Raw genomic sequence first — 16,583 nt, forward strand, 5'->3', positions numbered from 1 at the left:
CAGTGGCAGTTCCAGATGTTTCCCAGAAGACATTTATGGCCCCATGTGGGCCATTGAGGTAGTTTTTAACCTCTGGGAGAGGCAGCCTGGCATAGAGTTCGCAGCAGTACTAGCATATACACAGATGAAGGGGCACAATTTGAAGGCAGTAGGAAACAAAATCTCATTTCTTCTCTAAGACACATGGGATCAACTACTTTTGTTAACTCCGTGATTCTTTCCTAAATTCCTGTTATTTAGTCTTTGAAAATTACGGGCTTCTGCTGGTACCTGCAGCTGCTAAACAGCACACTGGATCAAGGACTTTGAAGTGCAAATGTTGCAGACAGCCAAATGTCAGCTGCCTGGAAGCTTCCCATGTGGAAAGATTTAGGAGCACCCCTGACTGTCAGGAAGTTTTTATTTCAAGCTAAAAACATACTTCTGTTTCAGCTGTGGAAAAAAAAAAGCAGGTGCAGAACTTCTCATTCCCAACTCCGCACTCTTCTGTCATTCAAGAGAGTTTAATCATTGAATCATGGGCAGTTAACACAACCAGATAACCTTGGGTGATAATTTTTTCTCCTGAATGAAAAATTAACACAATCCTATCTTCCAAGTAATTTTTATGGTAGGAAGATAGAAAGTTCACTCTCTGTATTTTATTTGTATTTTTAATGTGCATGCTGGGGCAAAAAAAAATCCAGGATGAGATGGCTCAACAGCCACTTAAGTTTCCATCAGTTCACTGCCTGGTAGTGGCAGTGTTAGGTCCCTTCTGCCCTTTTTTCTGGATGAAAAAGGGTGAGCTGGGGAGAACTTTGGCGCTTTGAGCTCAATAGTTGTGTTGAGCACACAGCATTTTACAACTGGACATCTGAGCATGCTACCTGTCATGAATTAAAAATGCATTTTCCATGGGTTAGTTGAAAAGATCTTTCCATTAATGAAAATTTAACCCCTTACTGTTTAAATGTAGTACTATACAGAGTAACTGTGTATAGTTGCAGACCTCTTGTTCCCCCCACTGTTCTTCAGAGCAGACAGAACGATTATGAATTAAAACTTTAAATATCAAAGCAATACATGCAGCGTAAGAGCAGAAGGATTACTTTCACAGATAAGTATGCTCTTATAAGCAGATGAAGTTTTTGCAAGATGACATCTGTGACCAAGGAGATTTCCATCACAGGAACCATCTTCACAGAACAAATATTTTCTCCATCTAAGTTTTCTGTGCCCTTTTTTCTGGCTGCCTCCACCCATGTGTAAAAATAGGACATCTTTTTCCCTGTCAATTTGTTTGTGGAATACATTAAAGAGAATTCAGAGGGCTGAAGGAGGGCTGAATTTAATTATTTTCATATATATTAGTTGTTTTCATTCTGAAAAAGGTACCTGCCTCATTTGGCAGAAGAGCTGTGTTTAGTTCTCTCCAGATGAACATTTCCATGCTATGTGCGCTTCAGTTTGGGTCTGAAGGGGAAGGAGATGGCAAGAAAACCAGTTCATTACACAGTCGTTATGCCTTGCAGTATTTTCCATTGAGGAACCCTCTTCAGTTGGCATTTTAATACAGTATTAGTTACTGCCGTATTTGGAAGATGGGATCCTTAAGCACTGATTGCATTTATGCTTTGAACTGTTATTTGTTTTACATGGTTGGGGTTTTTGGATGTGGTCCTTTGAATTCTGGTTTGGCAATGAAAAGAGGCTGCTTTCACAAAGCCTCTGCAAAGCGCAGTTGGAAAGACTTACACTATGCCTTGTCGCGTTACTGATTAAAATAGCACTTACATTTTTCTGAGGGTTTTCTGGTACCACTGTCTGTGGTAACAAGGCAAACTGATTTATTAATATTTATGATCTAAACTCCTCCCTCTGGAAGATTTTTTCTTTCACCTTCTACTGTCAGAACTTCATCAAGAGCACTGACTTGTCACAATAAAACAACAGCTAGCAGCTATTCTAATTCATCAAAATCCAGTTGTAAGCGAACATATTGATTGGAACAGCAATCAAAAACCACAGCTCATTCAGTAAGTGAAACTTTCAGCCTTTTTGAACTGGTGGAACTATTGTAATAACTGCATCAAGTTAAGTATCTTAAAATTAAAAAAAAAAATGTGAAACAATTGGCACAAGTCTGTTGGAAATACTTCACCTTGTCTACGTCTTGGGCATTTGAAAGCTGAATTTTTTTGTACCCTAAGAAAGATGATTCCTTAAAGCCTTCTGCTTCTTTGAATTGGTGGCATTCAGGTGTTAAGTTAAATTTGTAGGCATGGAGTTTATTGCAAGGGGACAATTGGTAGCTCTCCACAGCATGAAAGGCAGATAGAGGTGAGGATGAAACATCCAGGAATGAGCACTAATGGAGTGCTAACCTTCAAGCATGGATGCTTAGTATCACTGTGTATGCAATGCACGCAGTAGGTTGTATCAGAGGTTGACAGCAGTGTTAATAGCTCTCTCCAGCACTAACTTCGTCTGCAGATCTGTCCTTCATCTGCAGATCTACAAAGGAGGTAGAGGAAGGACTCTTTCTGACATAGACTATGCATGAGAATCGGGTTATCTTTAGGGCCCTGGTCTTCAAGTACCATTGCTCTTCACCCTCATCACGCAGATGGAGGGGGATACTAGATATATCTGGTTAACTGACCATTGGCAACCATACTGCATACAGGAATAGGAAAGTATACACGTGCTACTTACAGTCAGGAAAGTTAAGACCATACAGCAGTTACAAAAGTCAGTCTGTTCCTTCTTTAATTTATTGTTTTAGTTACCTTCATATTTACGGACATACATGTGTTTGGTATTTGAGTAACATAAGTAACCCTCCTCAGTTCTTTTGGCCTTTTAATATGTCATATAAGAGGACTGAGCTGAATTAAAGCACACGAACAAAGGGCAGTCAGAGGCACCTGGACTCCCTGGCATTCTGCAGTTCTGGTCCACACTTCTCATGATAAGGGAGTGTTGCTCATGATGGTCATTTGCTACTTCTGCAATGTAATCAGTGAACAGATTCAGTGAACAAATCAGATATACTCTTATGGCAAAGAGACTTTGGGGCTTTGTGTAAAAGCAAGGAAGAATTAGAAAGAAAGCAGCTACTGTTTGACACTCTGGAATTACTCTGTGATATAAAACAAGGTTTTATGCTATAATTGCAACCATTTTGTTTGTACCTTGCAGTGAGCCACCTCTATGGATTTGGACTGATGGATGCGGAAGCAATGGTGATAGAAGCAGAAAAGTGGACAACAGTCCCTCCACAGCATGTGTGTGTGGAGAACACAGATCGGCAAATCAAGTAATACCCGCTGCCAAAACTCTTGCTGGCATAAAGTTGTGGAAAGAAATTGGGTATAATTTACCCCTCTCTTGAACTGTGTATAATGTGTCATTTGAAAGCCATACTGGGGAGCTCTGTCACCTTCAGAGATGTCAGGTCATTTGCCTGTAAACATTGTTCCCTGTGATGCTTGGAAAAAAGCCCTAGTTTCAATAATACCCCAGAAACTGAAGGTATAAAACAAGCCAGGGTGGATAATGATTGGTTCTGGTGTAGATGGTACACCAAAGAAGAATGTTTGTTTGAGTGCAGTGCAGACACCTTTGTAAAATGAGTACGGATTTACCGGTACAAGGTCTAACAAGCAAATATTCTTTTCATTAAAGTATGCATGTATCTCTTTCAAACAGTCTCAGAGGACTCTCTAGCTCAGACACTAAGTCTAAACTGCTCTCTGATGGCTAAAATAGGGTTTCTATAGAACAAGGCTTAGTAGCAAAATTCTGCATGTTCACCCTGTGAATAAAGAGATGGTATCGGTCATAAAGCACAATTCCAAAGCATTAAGGTTATTGTTTGATCAGGTTTGATCTATAACTGATATAGTCTCCAAGGATATTGAGCCAATTTAAACCAGTTGAGTCAGATGCCATTTAGTGCAGTTAACATGTAATACTTGCTATTACATAAGCAAGGATGGCTATGCCAGGCATTTCCTGGGGCTTAACAAGCAGCTGTGATCCTGTGACAATCCCAGCAATTCTCAGCTGGCCACTTATCCACAGATACATTCTGTCCCGAAAGCATATTCCCATTACAGGTTTTTCACTGTACTCTTTCAGCATGTGTACACACTTAACAGAAACCCAGGTAGTCGTGTTTAGCTGCAGTACAATAATTATCCTGTAGTGATAGTTTCAGCTAATGTGTTGAACAGCTATAGGCTACTGACTTGTCAGAAACAATTGTCCGGTACTGTCATTCACTGCTAAGCAAAAGATGTGGTTGCCTTACTTTATAGAACAAGCAAGAAATGCTGATGTTGTTTTACATGCTTACATTACAGAACAATACGACCTGACAGCATTGTCCGTTCAATTTACAAAGCCACTGGCTGTTCAGATAACCCTAACCACCATGTGATCTACTTGGAGCATGTCGTTGTGCGCATCACTATTACTCACCCTCGACGTGGAGACTTGGCAATTTACCTAACCTCTCCTTCTGGAACTAGGTCACAGCTCTTGGCCAACAGGTATGGTATGACAACACAACTTCACAGTCCAGCCAGAGTGCAAAGCCTGCACCAAGACTGCAGCATCAGCAAGGAACAGTCAAGTTGTTACAGTAGGTTTGCTGGCAGACACAGGCTAATTATTCTTTTTCTGAGAGAAATGGGGAAAGTGAAGTTCAAATGAACTCAAAGATGCAACGAGAAGTTGCACTAGTACTTTGAAATTAATTTGCAAGCAGCCTATTACAATTTTTAAGTCAGCCGTTTTCTTTATCCCATGGATCTGTGACGGATACTTGCTTATGAATGTCCAGCTATTCTAACAATAACCACTCAGAAAGACCAGGCATTTTTCTCATCCTGTCACTTCTGTGTTATGTTCTTGGAGGAATGATGACAGTACATCAGATAGTTTCTTTTTATCCAGACTGGACTCAAACAAGTATCTCTTTATCCAGTGCAGCATTTCCAGCATTAGTGCAATTTCAGTACCTGGTGCGTCATTAGTATTTCTCCTCAGCAAGTTGAAAGACTTCTCAATAATAGTTCCATTTCTTTGGTCTACTAGCAGAACTCTTCTTTCTTGAAAGAGAGCATTGGCAGTCCTTCCCAGATAAATCTTGCTAAATCAGTGTTCAAGACCTGCCTCCTACCAGAGATGGTTAAAGCACTAAGAAATGCCAGAAACCTTCTCAAACTCTACCCCATTTTCAAACGTTCAAATAAGTTACAGTAAGAAGTCTTCTATCATTCTAACTGGCCAAAAATTCTTCTTCCTGATGGGACCATAGTGTGATAGGGAGAATTTCTTTAGGTAACTGCCATTCTGCTGGACACAGAGCATGGCTCCCACACAAAAATTTATGTTAGCTGATGTTGTGTATCTCAGAAACAATGAATGTTGCCATCTGTAAACCTATGTTGTAAGAACTCTGCTGCCATCATGCTGAAGTCTTCACAAACATTTATATTCCCAGTCCTACTCTTCAGAGCTTTTAGTGAAGTGGGAGTGGCTTGGTTTCCAGGCTGCCTTGTCAATCACATTCGCCTAGCCAGATTTGCTGGTATAGTGACTATCTAGTCCTGGAGACTTGCATGTCTTCCCATCCTCAGTGGTAGAAGGACTTACCTTTCTTCTTGAATGGAAGGACCTGTTCTGGAGTTCAGATGGACTTGATTCTGATGGAAGTGTGAGCCCGTATTTTTGTGAGAGATTGGGTTAATTTAAAAGAAAGTGTATACTGAAAATACTCTTTAAGCTTTAGACATTAATTCGTCAAATGGAGAAAGTTGTCCTGGAATTTTGGCACCTTCTAGAATATCTCATGTTTTTCATTATGCATGTTGTCAGAGCTTTGCTAACAGAGCACATGTCTATGTATGCACATGTCTACGTATGTCCCTGTCACACTGAACAACGAATGTGTCATATGCTAAACAGTGCAGAGGCAGACGTCTGCCCTCTAAGGAGTTATGAAACAGTCTTTTGTTTTTCTGTTCGAAGAAACCCTTCTTTGGTTTTCTATTCAATTTTTATGCAGCAGTTCTTCCATGCTTCAAAATATTAAAAAAAAAAAAAAAAAAAGTTGAAAGTCCTCCAACTAGATATCCAAACAAAACAATCCCGTGTAAACCCAGTGGTCTTAACACAGCTAACTTTTGGCTCTAGGCTTTCATGTCTTGCAGCTGACTCACAGCAAGTGGGAGATAAAGACATTCCAGTATTCACAGTTCCCCTCTGGTGATGACTGGTATGTGGAATAGGTACAAAGTTTAAGTCATTCCATCTCTTTGTAACCCCTACACCTTGAAAGAAATTATTTTCTGTACCTATGGTAGAAAGAGAGAACACAAATATATGTATTAAAATAAGGTGATCTTAACCTATATCTTATCCTACACTGTCAGAAAGCTAACCATAAAAAAAAACAAAAAACAAACTGAAAGGCCTTTTAATGTTTGCTACTTTCCAAAAAATAAATTATTAATGACAGAGTGAATACTTACTTACACATTTGCACAAGAAATTCCTTTCCCATGCAAGCTTCAGAGGTACACTGACTTGTCAGTCACATTTGGCTAAAACAAACAACTCTAGGCTACTAACATTAAGGAATAAAGGTACTTCGCAAACCCTAGGTCTGAAATACCTGTAGTCTTCACAATCCCTTTTTTTGGGGAAAGTGATGGATATGGTACAGTACTTTAAAAAATAGTGTTTCGAGGCTTGGTTCATTTGGTCTTGCAAGAAGTCTTAACATGGTCTTGCAGTTAGTAGTATACTAAGCATTGTTGAGTGTATATGTTTTAGCATCATGTTAGAAAATAAAACTCAGAGTAGGAGTGTTCTTATTCACTAATAAGAGAATGCAGTCATGAGGCATTTGGATTTTAAATTGTTATTGATGAGGGCATAAGAATAAATGCATTCAAGCATGAGCAGCATGCAGGGATGCATTGGTAGCAAGTATTCTGGGATTTTTTCCTATAGACAAAGGTCCCAGAGACTGTTGTACATTGCTGCTACCTGACTGAGATGCTTTTCTCAGACATACAAGACTTTTTAATGCACACATACATGATTAATAGCAGCATTACCAGCTGTTTTTACTGAACCCGGGGAAAACCTCATTGCTTTACTGCTATTCATCTGGGTTTAATTTGAAACAGTTTGTTGGTAAAATGTCTTAAAGTGCAAAAGGTATATTTTACACATGTGCACTTCTTCACCAATTCTGGAAGAAGAGTCATTGTGTAGTTTCTGGTGCATTGATGAGTAGGTCCCTCAAGGCATTATTTGGCCTTTTTTCTGCATATTTTATCCTTAATGTTGGCATCCCCCAAAATGACTTCAGTAAGAAAACTTGTTAGTCAGAGGCACTGTGGATTCCTTTGCAGGCATTTGGTGGATTACACTGTCACTGGCTTGAGCCTCATGTGCATTTTTCAAAAACTGCATTACAGGGAACATCTGCTTTGTTGTTTGGAAAGAACTAAACATGATTACATTGGATGTGCTGCAGCAGAGGAAAATACAGGCTTGGAAAGCACTGTCTGGTGTGAGGATGAGGCTACAGTTAAGTCCAAACGGGAACAGTATCTCCTTTTAAAAAACAATTGGCTATTGGATTTGGCAGCATGGGTTTCTGAGTGTTTTTGAGACCTACCAAGGTCAGTTCTAACAAACACTCAGTACAGGGCGGGCTATGGAGGATAGACGATAGAAGAAGCAAACTTAGGGCTCATTTGTCTCCCACTGAAGTCTTGGCTTGTTTAATTCTTGCCCTTTAAATTTAAAGCAGCTGCTGCCATTTGAACTGTGTAACTGAAATTTTTTAGCCACGTGATGGCAAGTTTCCAGGCCACTAGCTTCCTATGCTTATATGGCATGGACATTAATAATACCTCTTTTCAGTAACAAAAGGAAGTATTTACATGACCATCTTTTTCCTATCATGAAACCTTAGATAATCAGTAAATTTTAATAATACCCTCCTATGCAGGAAACTCTTAGAGCAAAAACAGAGCATTCTCATTTGATCTTACTTGCTAGTTTGCTTCATAAAAAGGTTTGCATACCAAAAGAGGAAACTTTTTTTATAGGACCACATTTTGATTTCTAGACCAGTCTGTCTTATGTCCTTATTGCAGTTTACACATTATACTTTAATGAAAACTCCAAAATATTATGTATCCAAATATGATGAAAAAGATAGGGCCAAACTTTATGCTGAGTCTCACTGTTATAAGTAACAGGAAAGGACTCTGTGGTGCTGTTCAGTCCAGGCCGAACAAACAATATTCTGCTTGTATTATGCCTACAGGATGAAGAAATCCTCAGAAAACCATTTCTCATAATTCTTACTTGCTATGTTTTATTTCATTCCAGTTATCTATTTATGTTTTTGCAGAGGAGGTGTAGGAAACAGGGAGAGTGAATAGACATCCCACTACCCTTCTACCAACCAGCCCTTGAACTGTAATTGCAACATCAATACCTCTAAAGATCTTTCAGTATTAACAGTAGGTAGGGCAGGGAGCTCTGGAGATACTACAGACGCATTAATTATAAAAAAAATAGTAAACACTTCTTTTCAATCTAAGAGGGAAAAAATAATGTTGATTTTCTCAGCTCTACAGAAAAGACAGGGTTGGGGTTTTTTTGCACATGCAGAAAAGTGTAAATGAATTCATGTAGGTGATACTACCCTCCCTGTTAGTAAAACTGATCCTGGAATTTGCTCTAAGTGCAAGAAGAATGAAGTACAATATGTCTGGGATCTAGAGTGACACAGGACTTTCTCTGAGGACTGAGACTAGTAAAGAATTAATAAGGGATTTACAGTGTAGGCATGTATTGGCTTTTAGAATTCAGTACCTCAAGTTGTTTTAATGGAAAATTAGAACCAGTCATTAAAAGTTTGATCTAATTTTCCATAGTTAAAGCAATATTGAGGACAAGTGGCTAAGGACATATTTAGGATCCAGCTAAATGTCTCAGCTTCTGAGGTCTGTATTGAACCAAATAGAAAAGAGGGGGGCTGTTTCAATGAAGCTGTGTAATAATGCTTGGTATTTCTACTTCCTGCAGGTAGGTTTGTCCCAGCTACTATAGTGAGAATTAAATACTCTTTTCCCAGCCTTACAAAAACTAGGCCCTCATCAATCGTACTGTAACACTTACTAAATTGAGTTTCACTTGGAATAAACTGGATTATGTGATGGACAGTGTCCGCTACTGCCCTTACCCTAATCAGATGTCTCTTTTCAAACCTAGGATAGTGCAGGAAAAATCTGTATGTTCCACACCAGGTTCATTCCTACTCTTGTATAAGGATTTCTGCCTATTTAGAGTGAGGTTTCTGAAGGTTTATTGCAAATTCAATAGGAAAGCACAGTAAGTATCAGCTATATAGCTGGCTGACCAGTGTGGTATGTGGAGCTCAACAGCCTGACATGTCTATAGGTCATGATGGAGCATTTCATGTGGATATGTGTAGTCTCTGAGGTCAAGTTCTCGATATTTAAAGATTGCAGTTGCTGTAATATCCACTAGTTCAGGCTGGCAGGCACTGTACCCTACTGTTCATGCTAGTCTCAAAAGAACTTTATCATGACAGCTCAAATATCTCCGTTGTTTCATGAAAGTAACTGTGATAACCAGATGTAATATGGAAATTAAAAGAAAAAAAGTAAAATATGTGTATGCATAGATTTTAAATATATCTTTAGATCCATATCCAGAAGTTTTAAGTGATCTTCCTTGACACATGCAGGTGAGAAAGCTTATGAAGTGCCTGTATGCTTTCTGACCGTTTCTTTTTTCTTTGAGTTCTTCAGTGCAGGTAAGCAGTAGAGTCTGGATGAAGCTTTGTTTAAGTCACTTTGAGCTGTCTGCAGTACCTCAGGGCTATTTCTCACAGACAGCTGGTGGTTGAACCCTATGGAGAAGAGCTGCTCTAAGAATAATTGATCCAAGCATTTTCACATGTGAAGCTTGATGAGGCATGCAGTACTCTTTTCAAGCTGCAAATAAAGCTCACCTGAAATCATGCGGCCAATTAGACTAGTGGACAAGTTGCGCTTGCCTGCCATTTTAGTAGGCTGGAGCACACCATAAACAAAGATTTCTACTGCAGAGGAGAAAATAGCCTTTTCTTGCCAGCTACTCCACTGCAGCCCCAGCCATCTGCTTGTGGGGCTTCCTGGTTCTTGGTGTGATCAGTTCAATATACAAGTAAGGCTGGCAGACAGTTGCAGCTGCACCTTCTGAGTTGATAAAAAAAAAAAAAAAGTTCTTGATAATAAAAAAACTCTTTTTTTGCATACACCTTTTATTTTTCATGATGGGCAATGGTGGTGTTGCCTAATGGATCCCCTACCCCACGGCTTTTTCACACATGAATTTAAAAATTAAAACAAATTCTGAGCATTTAGGAACTTACTCATTCTTTGCTAAAAAGCTGGCACACTTGTTTGGTTGTTTTTTTGACACTAGTAGATTTATCTGTGGGAGACGAGCTTTATGTTCCTACTTGTCAAATTCCAAGAAAGTGGCTCATTGTCTTCCTCTGGGTTTAACGTTTGATTACAGACTAACATTTCTACTTGAGGTTATATTTTTAGATAGAAATGTGGTGCGATTTCTAGGCTCTTGAATTTGTTTTAAGGAAGTAATTATTTTAACTGTACACTCTGTGATATGTATATTCATATACAGACCTGTATAGGGCACATGAGGAGTATGTCATAAAATTTCTCAGAGAAAAGAGTCATTATTTTTAAAGATAATGCTGTTCATTGTGAGCAGGGATATAGTTGCATCGACTGTAACTTGGATGTCCTGTTAATAAGAGAGATTATGTGAGTAACTGAATAACAGATCTGGCCGTCTGTTACAGTTATGAAAGGAAGTTATAAAGATTCAAATGCTCTGGCTCACTTTGGTCATTCATGTTACATGCATGAGTACACATGATGCAGGTGCATATAATCGTGGTCATAAGAATTATCAAATCATTCTAATAATCATATTTAACCATTTTAACAAGTAGTAACCTGTAATACTCAAATAACACTTCATCAGACACTATACTAATAATTTACTAGTCCACTATAAGCTCTGCATGTGTCCCTGATATGAATTTTGATTTAGTCTCAATATGAAAATAACAACATCAATTAACTATATAGCCTGGCTCCATGCTCCTTAAGATATTCTATTCCATTTGTATTTCTTTCTGAATAAGGAAAAGTACACCTGAACATTTAATCGCTTGATTCATTTATTTTATACTGCTGAAAGGGAAATCCATGTACTGCCTCACAGGTTCTTTGATTTGAGAGTTTAGTGCAAAAGCAGAGCAACACAAAAATACTTGTGTACAGACAACCTCAGAGGCAGTATCTTTTTTTTTTTAGCTGTTCTTTTGATCTGTCAGTAGCTTTTTGACTTATTTGTAGCATCTTGTAGAAACACCGTTCACGCATTAAAAGATTCCAGTTTAAACCTTACTTCATAAAATTCAGATCTTTCCCAAAGAATTCTTTTAAAAACTAGTCAATTTTCTCTGAAAGAATATAACCATGTTTTCCCTATTTCAGTTGTAGATGTGAATGCTTATAGTTACAGCCATAGTGTATTTTTAGGTAAACGGAGGAAGGGAAGTTCGCCTGTGATAAGGTCATAATGAATTTTTTTCTCTTCCTCCCAAATTACTTAAAATGATGCAGTGCTAAAATGGAAATCTGACAGCAATTTAAAATTCAAAAGCGTGACAAATAAAAAATACCATGGGGAACATTTGGCTAATTACAGTAAAAATAAACAGCAACTTGTGTTTCTATGTATGTGAATGGAAGCCCAGTGAATACTGAATTTATAATATAATTGCACAGTACTTACATAATACTATATAATTTAGTTGCCACAATGGCAAAGAGGAGTACTACTACCTTGACAGATTAACAGGGTGTTTAGAAAGTAATACATTAGTTATCAGCAAAACACAGTATGACAATTTGACGAACTGTTGGAAATATCCTACATAATGACTTAAATTGAACATACCCATGTGTAAACACTGAATAATAACTGTGTAATAATTTCTACCCTTTCAGTAAATGATGTGTGCCATGTGTTTGTGAGATTTGCTGCATTCACACAACTGATTTAACAGTGAAATGAAACAGGCCAGTTCTGCTGGCAGAAGAAAAATATATACACACACATACAGACTGACGCACACAAAGGCACAGAACTGCATTAGAAAAAATACCGCACAATTAACAGAGAAAATGAAGCCAAATTCTAAATATATATTTGTTATCAATGCCAATAAAAAATATTATTATACATTCATTAAAAATGGGGAAAAGTTGCACAAGTGAGAGATTAAATATCAGCATTTCAGCATTGGGCTGAGTCCTGTAAAGTGCACCAGGCATGTAGCATGCAGGTCTATACCGGTCCTATTACAGAAAGTGTGAATACACAGTACCTGACCCTATGCCTCTGATTTACCAAAGTTTTGACAAGAAATAGGGCATTTATTCACACTCTGTGTGGTGATTTTTACTAGAAATTGACACATACATTGCTACAGAAGTATCCTGCTTTCCCAGTGTTTGCTGAATTTTACAACCTTTTGAGAATAAAGCTTGAAATTAGCTTAGAAAATAACAGTTAAGAACCATGTAAGTGCAAAATACCCTAATATTTTTGTAGTCTAATGCCAACCTTTTCTCTGTTTTATGGAAAAGGGTTTTAAATCTTTTGGATTTTCTACTGAAAGATCTTGGTTTATGAGTATTTAAGCGTTGCTATTACCAGTGGAATTTTCACACAAAGAGCAAATTAAAGCAGTGATAAATATATATACATACTTATATATATGCACATATAGATAAAATATATGTAATAGATATCTGTGTATATCTATATATCTCTATAGAAATATATAGACATAAATATACATGGTTGAATATAATAAATAAATGTTACAGCAATTTTCCTACTTATGAATTGTGTGTATTTTTCAAAGCTGAGCTGTGTTGTTTTATTGGAGGCTAAAGTCTTGATTAGAGTGCACCTCTCATCAATTTTGGGGTACCAGGCAACCTCCTGTTGCTTCAGTGCCTGATGTTGTTTCAGTGATCCCGTGAGCACTGAAAAAAAAACCACAAATTCTCTTTTGTCTTTCTAAAATCTCATTAATAAACTCCAGTTTTAGATAACAAAATCTCCTTCCTCTTCCCTTATGGGATCAGCATTCCATTGCAGCCTCTGAACTGAGGCCCCATACTGGAAATTATCATGATCCAGGCCTAAACTCAAACCTCTTCACCCACGACCTGGGTAATGAAATTATGTTAATGTTGATGGTTAGATGCCATTAATCTTTCAGTTTTACCCAAACTTAATTCTGTCAAGTGTTTGAAGAGAGTTATACCTAGGTCATTTGAGGACTGAGACCAATCCCTCAGTGACATTTTATTTCCATACAAGTCACATATATTGAATTGGTAATGTTGTCTCAGTCACTTCATATTTTTTACTGCTTTTAAACTGCTTTGAAGTATTCCAATCCAAAGCCAAAAATAAATGTTACAGCAATTTTCCTGCTTAAGAGTTGTTTGTATTTGTGTCATGCTGCTAAAGCAAAATATATGCTGTATTGTATGCACTTTTCCCAAGACACATGAATCCTATTAAACAGTATTAGTTTTGCGGTTTGGGTTGGTTTTTTTTCAATAAATTATTTTTCCGTTCTCTTTCACATTACACAAATGATGACACGTGAAGAATCTTTTCTATCAAAACAAGAAACTGTTGAATGTACTTGAAATATGTGTGGGAAATCCATTATGAGCAACATTATGTAAAGGCACGATTGAATGAACTGGCTAATTAGTGTATCATTCAAGATATTTCAGACTTGGGAGCCTTAGCTCCCCAAATAAAACGGTTCACTCAAAATAATGTCATTATTTATTTTAGGCTATTTGATCATTCCATGGAAGGATTCAAAAACTGGGAGTTTATGACTACTCACTGCTGGAGTGAAAAAGCAGCAGGTGACTGGATTTTGGAAATCTGTGACACTCCATCTCAGCTGAGAAATTTCAAGACTCCAGGTATGGCTCTAACCCTTATTTGGACTTGGTGAGTTCAGAAGAATGCTTGCAGTTCATTATACTGCCTTGACTGTTTTCCAACTTTATTTACCCTGGAACATCTCACTGGTTTTAGTGTGAAGGCAGAGCTGTAAAGAGCATCGTAGAATCATAGAATAGTTAGGGTTGGAAAGGACCTTAAGATCATGTAGTTCCAACCCCCCTGCCATGGGCAGGGACACCTCACACTAAACCATCTCACCCAAAGCTCTGTCCAACCTGGCCTTGAACACGGCCAGGGATGGCGCATTCACAATTTCCCTGGCCAACCTATTCCAGTGCCTCACCACCCTCACAGTAAAGAACTTCCTTATATCCAACCTAAACTTCCCCTGTTTAAGTTTTAACCTGTTACCCCTTGTCCTATCACTACAGTCCCTAATGAAGAGTCCCTCCCCAGCATCCCTATAGGCCCCCTTCAGATACTGGAAGGCTGCCATGAGGTCTCCACACAGCCTTCTCTTCTCCAGGCTGAACAGCCCCAACTTTCTCAGCCTGTCTTCACACGGGAGGTGCTCCAGTACCTCAATGTACCTATAGAATCCCTTCCTGTCACCAGAAAACACTGTAATCAGTGTTTTAAGCTGTTGTTTAAAGCACTGTAATCAGTGCTTTAAACAAAGCTAGGTATTTGCTAGGCACAGTCTTTTGTGGAAAAAGATACAAAACTGCATCAAAGTGCATGTGTCACATTTAAAATAAGTTATAGTCTCCTTGTAGAGGAATGTGTTTTCTTGAATGCTGAATATAGATTTATCAGACAAGTCTTCAACATAAGTTAGAGTAGCCCAGTTACTCTGCTGTATTCAAATGATTTGTGACTTTCATTGCTGATACAGGGCCCATAGTTACTTAGCCTTTATCAGCTATATATAGGGCCCAGGGATTTATTTTCTGTTGGTTTTGTTTCCTTTGTGTTTTTTATATCCTACCCATAAGAAAAAGGGGCATTTATTAGTATTTACACAACTAGAAAATTCCACCATCCAAAAGAAATTCATGGCTTGCTATCACTGGTAGGTTGCAATGTGCAATGTGTGGTTGCAATGTGTGTATGGGCACAGTGCTTAGAAGTGGCATTCATCCACTCACAAACTGCTCCTAGTAAGAATTTTTGAGGCTACAGGCATTCTTCTGCTTTTAATTCCCACTGCACAGTTCAGTTTCATTCACACATTTCAATATGAGCACTGAGTTTGAGAGAAGGGCTTTCAAAGAACTCATGGGAGTACATGCTTACTTGTGTTTGTTGGTTATGAAGTATGAGTATATACTTGCCTTTGGACTTAATGAAATTTAAATGTTAAAAACCATTTTGAAATAGATACGTTATACACAGACAAGAATACCACTGTTTATGCGTGAATACTAAATACCCTTCTTTAAAGGCTCCTTCAGAGCCCCACATCAAAATAGGTGGAAACCCTTCAATACAAATAATCAAAGGTGAAATATCACTTTATCAAATGCTCTAGATTAAACATGTTAGAGAGACTAATACTGTGGATGTACAGGAAATCATTTATCACTAAATCAAAATTAGCACTCTGATTGGACAGTGTATCAAAATTCAATAATATTACATTGTATAGTTGATCACTGCTTTCTAATAGATAAAAAATGTAAGAATTCTGCTATGAAATATATTTGGGGTTACAATGGTATTAGCAATAGAATTAGTTTATAATTCAGTGAAATAAAAGATACATTTAATTTCAGGCAGCTAAGTAAACTCAAAGCAGTACGAGTTTTCTAATTGATTTGCTAAAAGTCAATTCTGAATTTTAAGACATAGATGTTAACTTAATAAAAGTATGTCTTTGTGAGCTTTGCAATAGGTGATTTTTAAACTTGTTCCTGAATTAGTAGGTTAATGGAAGTCGTAAAAACAATTGAAATCAGCCTCATCAAGTGCAAGTGCTTTTATTTTTCTACTACATGAAGTACACATAAACATTGACTAAAATGTAAACTTCAGTGCTTTGAGCTTAAGATAAGAAAGGCTAGTGTAACAGGGCATGTGCATGTAGTTGGCTATTTTAAAAGAATGTTAATTGTTTCAGTTCTACTCTGTCCAGGAATGGCCCATTAATGTTTCTGCCACCAGATATTGCAATGGAGTACTTCATCTTCCTCTTGGTTGAAATCTGGTTTGTTAAATTATTTGGATTGGAATAACGGCTGTGTGCAGTTTACGTGTTCAAAGTAACTGTGCCTTTCTGGGAGGCCAGCTGGTTCAGTCTCTCCTGCAGCTTACAAATTCAGTAGGACTATTTCCATCATGACTTAGAGCAAGCAAGGGCACAGAAGGAATTCTAATGTATGACCACAGAGTTGTCCAGGTCCCTCACTATCCCTTACTAATTATGACAAACTAGAACCGCTGATTTT

The 16,583-nt window shown here is 37.9% G+C and overlaps 1 protein-coding gene across 3 annotated transcripts in view; it reads left to right on the forward strand.

Annotated features, from left to right (window-relative positions):
• PCSK5 (proprotein convertase subtilisin/kexin type 5) overlaps positions 1-16,583 on the forward strand; it is a 260,279-nt gene that overhangs the window by 161,291 nt on the left and 82,405 nt on the right. For all 3 annotated transcript variants that reach the window (XM_062641593.1, XM_062641602.1, XM_062641612.1), the window contains exons 11-13: positions 3,184-3,301; positions 4,350-4,538; positions 14,017-14,153. In XM_062641593.1, the coding sequence (XP_062497577.1) occupies positions 3,184-3,301; positions 4,350-4,538; positions 14,017-14,153 (444 nt within the window). The remainder of the gene's footprint in view (positions 1-3,183; positions 3,302-4,349; positions 4,539-14,016; positions 14,154-16,583) is intronic.

The sequence above is a fragment of the Pezoporus occidentalis genome, unplaced genomic scaffold (genome assembly GCF_034315485.1).
Source record: "Pezoporus occidentalis ecotype Australia unplaced genomic scaffold, CSIRO_AGI_Poc_V1 ctg117, whole genome shotgun sequence".
Lineage (NCBI taxonomy): Eukaryota > Metazoa > Chordata > Aves > Psittaciformes > Psittacidae > Pezoporus > Pezoporus occidentalis.